General features: G+C 35.3%; 1 protein-coding gene across 2 annotated transcripts in view; it reads left to right on the forward strand.

Moving 5' to 3' along the window:
- The window catches only part of LOC135102903 (carbohydrate sulfotransferase 15-like), a 28,614-nt gene extending 22,411 nt beyond the window's left edge, over positions 1–6,203 (forward strand). For both annotated transcript variants that reach the window (XM_064008549.1, XM_064008550.1), the window contains exons 3-9: positions 169–239; positions 581–708; positions 1,307–1,476; positions 1,599–2,040; positions 2,264–2,420; positions 2,780–2,930; positions 3,302–6,203. In XM_064008549.1, the coding sequence (XP_063864619.1) occupies positions 169–239; positions 581–708; positions 1,307–1,476; positions 1,599–2,040; positions 2,264–2,420; positions 2,780–2,930; positions 3,302–3,501 (1,319 nt within the window). In that variant the 3' untranslated portion in view covers positions 3,502–6,203. The remainder of the gene's footprint in view (positions 1–168; positions 240–580; positions 709–1,306; positions 1,477–1,598; positions 2,041–2,263; positions 2,421–2,779; positions 2,931–3,301) is intronic.
- The last annotated feature ends 1,367 nt before the right edge of the window (positions 6,204–7,570 follow it).

A 7,570-nucleotide genomic window follows, 5' to 3' on the forward strand; every position in this document is an offset into this window, starting at 1 on the left:
GAGAGAGAGAGAGAGAGAGAGAGAGAGAGTTTAACTACCTTTCAACCTTGGTAGTTTTCTGTATTTTTAACTACATTTGAAATTCCTACATAATAACAATACGATGAATGTGTGCACAGTAATAGGTCCACCGTAAACACATGATAATGACAGTATTGTTTGTACCAGCTTCTAGATTTAGGCCTGTTCCAATGCACAAGGAAGGATTTAGAATGGTGGAGGACATTGGGATACTGAAGGTAAGGCCACAATGTTCTTCCAATAATGTTGAGTCTAAATATCAGATAACATACTTTAAATTTATGCAGAACAAATGTTTTACAGTAATCTCTAAATGTTCACAAAATGGCCTGAAACATCATCTTTTATGATTTTTTTACCAATAAAATACTAATTATATGTACATATTAATTTCATGCATGTATCACTGACCTTTAGATTGAGAGTACTTTTTAAATGCATTTGAAGCACTGAATATAAAATTATCCAATTCATTGTGTGTTACATTTAACTGTTTCAACAGCAAATCACAATGAAACACATTATGTAATGACTCATCATAACATTGCATTTTGTGAAGGCCTTGGAAGTGAAGTTTCTTCCCAACTTCAAGAATCCGTGTTGGTATGAAGTGCGGAGGCACAACAGGCAACCCCACCCCCAGGATGTGCAGCACTTCCAAATAGTGCCGTCAGCAATGCAACACAGGTACATTCTTAAATATGTATAACCTGGAATAGCTTCCTGATTTGTTCCAATCTAATATTATATGTTCCAGGCACAAAGGCAACAGTGGACATTGCAGTACTTAATGTGTTATACCCTTGGTTATACTGGCTTGCTATTTTAATACTTGGATTTTATATACTACTTATAAATACTGTAATATATATATATATATATATATATATATATATATATATATATATATATATATATATATATATATATATATATATATATATATATATATATATATAGTTATGACAGTTGCCATGAAAGTCATGCACATATGAGCCAGAAAGGCTGAAAAGGAGTTAAAAGATTGAAGCACCATGTGCTGGCATTAATGTCAGGCGGGCAATCAATAAACAGATAATTTATCATAACAGTGCAAGCATGATAGGGGGAGCATCATGATTCCTTGAATTCTGTAGAACCCTCTTTTAGTGTTGTGGGTAAAGCTAGAGATACTTTCCAAAGATAAAGGGGATAGGAGAATTTAGCAGTTATCTGTATTTAAGCACTGTACTTATCATTAAGAGAATGAAGTGCTCCCTGGCATAATGAATAACCATATTTCCAGGTACAGGAGTATTAATCACGCTGATGAAGTGCTACAATGCCTTCCATATTTTTTTTTGATTGGGCAACCCAAGTGTGCCACAACAGACATCTTCCACAGAATCAACAGCCACCCTGATGTGGCAAAGCCTGTGGTGAAAGGACCAAACTGGTGGACCAGAAAAAGATTTGGTAAATAAGCTCATATGCATGACTGACAACACTGATCAAGATTTCCAAGTTATGGTAATTATTTTTAAAACATAAGAAAATAGTTTCCATTCATAGTAGTTAATACATGTTACAATTTTCAGGGATGCCATATGTTCCACAGCCAGTACCTTTGAGTGAGTACATAAATTTGTTTAATGCATCCAAAATCAAAGGATATAAACAAACCTCAGGTGAACTTCAGGACACATGGGAATACCCGAGAATCACAGGTGATGGCAGCACTTCCACACTATGGGACAGTGCTCCAACCATGGGTTACCTGCACCACCTCATGACCACACACAAAGGCACCAATATAGTCCAAGTGTTGCTCCAAGGCAGAAAGGAATCAAACAGTGTGCCAAATGTTAGGAATTCATCAAAAATTGATGCCATCAGTTATGAACATGCCCACAGTCACGAGTGGAATCAGTCACCTGCACCACAGAGGGGCATAGTGCTTCCCTTCACAGTAGCTGATGTTATTCATCTGATACTGCCCAAGTCTCGGATCATAGCAGTGTTTCGTGAACCTGTTTCAAGGTGATTCCTGTTTCCATTTTTCTTCTTTTTATCAAGACTAAATTATCAGCCCTTCCACTACAATGTTCACTCTTAAAGAAAGTTTCATTTGAACAACTGTTAATTCTAAAGAGTGCCCTGTAGCTCCTTTTATTTATTTATTTTTTCAGTTACATGTATTAGGCAAATGTACACAATTTTAAAAAATCTTGAATCACTACCTATTCATTCATTATCTTTTCAGGCTGTTTTCTAGTTATCTCTTCTTCACTAAGAAGGGAGACCTTTCTCCTCGCCACTTTGATGAGTCTGTGAGAACCTCGATACAAAAGTGGAATGCTTGTGTCAGGCAGTATTCAGACCGGACATGTGCTTACAACAAAACTCTACAAAATGCTATGGTAATACCACTTATCCATTTCATTATTTCTTGGTTCTTTTGTTTCTAAACCAGATATTCAGCATATCTGAAAACATGCAAGTCTGAGTAGTGCTTATTCTTTAGTGAAATGAAGAGGTGGTGTCCTCACTGTTCTGTTTTCCTGCTGTAGAGATGACATAGGGTGGGGATCTGCCTTATATTTATGTATAATACATTTGTCCCACTTAATAGTGCTATCTACATGGAACCAGTCAGTATTTCTATTACAGCAATGCACTGTGGACTGGGAGTTCAAAGGGAGTGTGGAATCAAACATGCAATACTGTATGGTGAAAATCTTTCCAGAAATAAATTATACACATTTTTTTCCTGCTACAGGGAGTTCGTTTGTATAACGGACTGTATAATATATACATTAAGGACTGGCTGCAGGTCTTTCCTCGGGAACAAGTGTTGGTGTTACGAATGGAAGATTACCATAACAATGTTACCAAAACTCTGGCAAGCATTTACCACCACCTGGGTCTGAGTAAGATTTTCTCACGTTTTATTCCAGTATTCAATAAAAACTGCAAATATTTTTTTTTTTGTGATACCATAAGTCAGTCTAATGCCACTCTTTTCAAATAATATATTGCTTTTGATTTCAGTGATTTTGGTTTCTCATACTTTATTCTATTATCATTATTATTTTTAGAGGTCTATACAAAACTTCTGATCATATTAACTATAAAGAGGAATGGAATGTCATCAAGATAAATGGATATGGTAAAATAATTTTCTGGGTTTCAACCATAGTGTTGTAATTGAAGACTTCTAGTTTTGAATTCGAGTCCAGAGTGAGATGCAGTTAGGTATGTTATATCCACCTCATGTTAAAAATTATTTCTTTCATTTCAGGATCAGCAACACCTGACAAAAACAAAAGAATAAACATACATAAAGTCTATAACAAAAACATGAAGAAATTTTTAGTAGGAGATATGTTTGGCTCAACAAGAAAAATACTTCAAGAATTTTATAAACCTTATAACAAAGATTTAGCAAATCTTTTAAATGATCCAAAATTCAAATGGGAAGATGTAAGTGCAACACTGTGATAATGAATATTCCCTGAATGTTCCACCTCTCTCTCTCTCTCTCTCTCTCTCTCTCTCTCTCTCTCTCTCTCTCTCTCTCTCTCTCTCTCTCTCTCTCTCTCTGGTCTTAAGATACATACATCACATGAAATGCAAAATACAAATAACACTCAAATTTCTAGGGGAACAAAGATCAGGATATCAGTGAGTCTATATTTCATTTAAGTTCTAAGTCTTTATCATGTGCACAATAAATGCCACATTCTAATGAACTGAAGTTATATTTAAGCCACATAATTCTTAGAAAATGTGCTTTCTAGCCAAGGAAACAAGTCATTGCATTGAGTTCATTTTTGTTTCTTCTGGTAACTTAGAGCATGCATCATGAGCAAAAAAGACTAACAAATCAAGAGATTTCAGGTTAAAATCCAACATAAAAATGTAAAATTTTGATGGATGGCAAATAGTTATTTTTCAGTTATACTTCACAACTGACACATCACTCATTTCAATTCAACACAAATTTCCTTGGCCTTACATCAAAAATTTTGTTGCATGTCCATGCAATATTACTGTAACAGATGTATAAATACTTGACACCAACCAATTTAAGTAAAAAAAAAATTTCTACAGAAGATCAAACAAACTGAACATTGTACAGATGCCAACACATGCATAAGATGCAACTTCATATCTGGCTTCTTTCAAGGTTGTCTTGCAGTTTTGTTTTCCCCTCTTTTGCAATGGCATGGGCTGTGCCTGATCCAGCTATGTCAAGTCTTTCAAGTTACACAAAGAGAAAACATTATTCTGATTAACATATGAAAATATAAACATATGTCAAATAACATGTCCTTTCCAAATAAAGTGTTAATGTATCACAACCAATAACAACTTTTATCACAATGAACACTCCTCATAATAAATTTTCCAATCTCACTAATTCATGCATCCTGTAATATTTATAGCACAACCTCATTCTAATAAATCAACTCTGATATCATCATTACCAAAACCATAGTCAACCTATAAGTGTGTTAAAGCATTTAACTCTGACATTATACCAAATCCAAGAGGAAAAAAAGCCTGACTTCCTCTTCACTTTTCAGTAATCTTACAAAATATAATGTTTAACACTGAGAATTTGAGTTTAAAAGATTACATGGCTCAATTTCATGAAAGTGTTCCTGAATTCACGATGCAAAAGACAATTGTCACTAAAACATTTCACACTTCACAAGTGAAGACTTGGGTGTGGAATGAAATACAAAGGTCAAGGATCAAAGTTGCTGAAATGAATTACTTGTATGATTGTAATGTGCAAAGAATAGGCAACGGAAGTAATAAGTATATATATCAAATCTAGTGGTATATCAAGTAAAACATGAATAATATGAAATGGCTATGACTATTACAGTGTAGCACACTGAGGTGATTTTTGCCTCATGGAAAAAAAATGTAAATATGACAGTGACAATAGTAACAGCAGAAATGGTAAGGTATGGAAACTTGCATGATGGACATCTGACATTGATGAAACCATAAAAAAGGAGAACATATGAGAAAATGTTGAAAAAAAAATGTCCCCGAGAAAATTCAAATTAATAAAAGTACAAATCTTAAATAGGAAAATGAAGGAACTGATATGAGAATGTTAAAGGAAAGTAGATGAAAAGTTTGATAGGGAACAGTGTGAAAAGTTCAATGAGAATAAGAAATTGATTTGGAAGGAAATTAAGAGAGAGGGGAGAGATATGTGGGAATATACAAAAGAAAGAGGATAGTTCTTGTGGGTAGTAAAGAAGCAGTGGAAGGTGTGTGGAAAAGGCATTTTGACAATTTCATGAATGAGAAGATAGTGGAGGAAGCAACGGTATTTAGTATTGGTATGGAGGCAAATGAAGAGTATTTATGCAGAGAGTAATTAATAGGAAGTAGATAAAGTGATAGCTGGACTTAAGTGTGGCAAAGCTGTAGGTATACATGTAATAACTGCAAAAATGTTAAAGTATGGAGGTGAAGTAATAGCAGACTGGATGCTTTAAAAGGATGAAAATGATGCAGTGTCCACAGATCCAGAGAAAGTACATGACATGGTGGATAAGGAAGCCCTTTGGGATATCCTTAAGAGTTACAGTATAGGGGCTCAGTTGTTGTATAGAATCAAGTAAGTTTTTATAGGGATTTGTGAAGGTAGAGGAAGAGCTAGGATAGAGTTCTGTTGTAGGAAAAACAGTGCAGCAGGAATATGTGGTCTCTGTGGTTGTCTTATATTTTATGGATGGCCATATGAAGATGAAACCTAAATTAGGGAATGCAAGTACAAGCTGAAACAGAATGGAGTGAGATTGGCTGTAATAGTATGTCTGTTTGCAGAAGACACTGTCTTACTGTAAGGCAGAGAGTGGAAGAAAACTTCAGAGATTGGTGGATAGGATGTGTAAGATGGAAACTAAAGGTAAATGCTGGTAAAAGTAAGGTGATGGTTTTTGAGAAGAGAGAAGTGGAGGTGTGATATTCTAGAATATCTAACAGGATGAGTGTGCCAGCTGTAAGCAGATGTAAGGTGATTATGGGGAGATAAAGAGAATGGAGATGTTGAGTGAGTATTTGGAAACAATGCTAAGTAAATACATGTAGTGAGATGGATTAAAATGAGAGGTTTGTGAAAGATAGGCATGTCATAGGATCACTTGCATGATTCATAAAAGAGGGAAATGTGTATTCAGATATAAACAGAGGTTTAAGGAATGGTTTTTCTCCTGCTAACAACCTCAACATGAAAAAGACCACAATAATCAAGAATGCATGATGTGTAAATGAGAGGAAATATAGAGTGACAAGACAGGAAGATGACAGTGATGAAAGTGCGTATGAGAGATGTGGCATGAGTGCCTGCGCAAGTGGTGTAAATTGTGGAGTGGTGGAATTGGTGAAAAGGAAAACAATGAGATGGTATGGCCATATTGAGAAGATGAACAGCAGAGTTTGTAAACAAGGTATATATATATATATATATATATATATATATATATATATATATATATATATATATATATATATATATATATATATATATATATATATATATATATATATATATATATATATATATATATATGCGCACTGGACCATATGAGACTAATTAACGAGAAGAGAAGAGAATTGGAGAATGCAAAGACAAGGATAAATGAAGATTTTTGTTATGGCACTTCTATTGGTATTTCTTTGAAGAAGTCGTCATATAAAGATTTTATATGTGTGTGTGTGTGTGTGTGTGTGTGTGTGTGTGTGTGTGTGTATATATATATATATATATATATATATATATATATATATATATATATATATATATATATATATATATATATATATATATATATATATATATATATATATATATATATATATATATATATATATATATATTATTTTTTTTTTTTTTTGTGCAGGGGCCAATAATGCATAGGAAGGGTAATATAAGTAGCAATATTTTATGTGTAATACGATGCCTGTGGCCATGTGTGTGTGTGTGTGAGGATATGCCTGTCTGCCTCCACTTCCAGAATAGCAGTGAGCGTGAAGTGTGGGAAAGAGCTGGGAGTCCTGTTTCTGTATGTCCTAAGACAGCCGAGTCTGTTGGTGAGCAGCAGCGGTTGAGTGCGGATGTGCTGCGGCAGCAGGGAGCATGGGAAACAGCCAAAGTATCTTGTTCCTGTGAGTCTGAGGCTCAGGCAGTGGCAGAGCTTGAATTGGTGGTCAGACATGAACGAGGGTGGATGCAGACATGACTGTAAGATGTGCCTGGATGTGTGGAGCCTATGAGGTGTCTACTGGGTACAAGAGTGGTGGACTGAGGAGAACTCAGTTGTACAGTTGGCTGTGAGGCCTCCCTGCTACTGAAAAGAGAGGGGCTGGAGAAACCTGTGGGGGGATATCTACTGTCTTCTCTGAGTCTGGCCTGAGAGTACTGCATGGAGGTAGACATCCAGTTGGCTGTGAGGTTTCCCTGCTGCTGGAGAGAGAGTGTGGTTGGACAGGAGTTGGCGGTGGACCACAACTGAGAGAAGGACATAGTGTGAGAGTTGCA

This window comes from Scylla paramamosain, chromosome 8, assembly GCF_035594125.1.
Source record: "Scylla paramamosain isolate STU-SP2022 chromosome 8, ASM3559412v1, whole genome shotgun sequence".
Taxonomy (NCBI): Eukaryota; Metazoa; Arthropoda; class Malacostraca; order Decapoda; family Portunidae; genus Scylla; species Scylla paramamosain.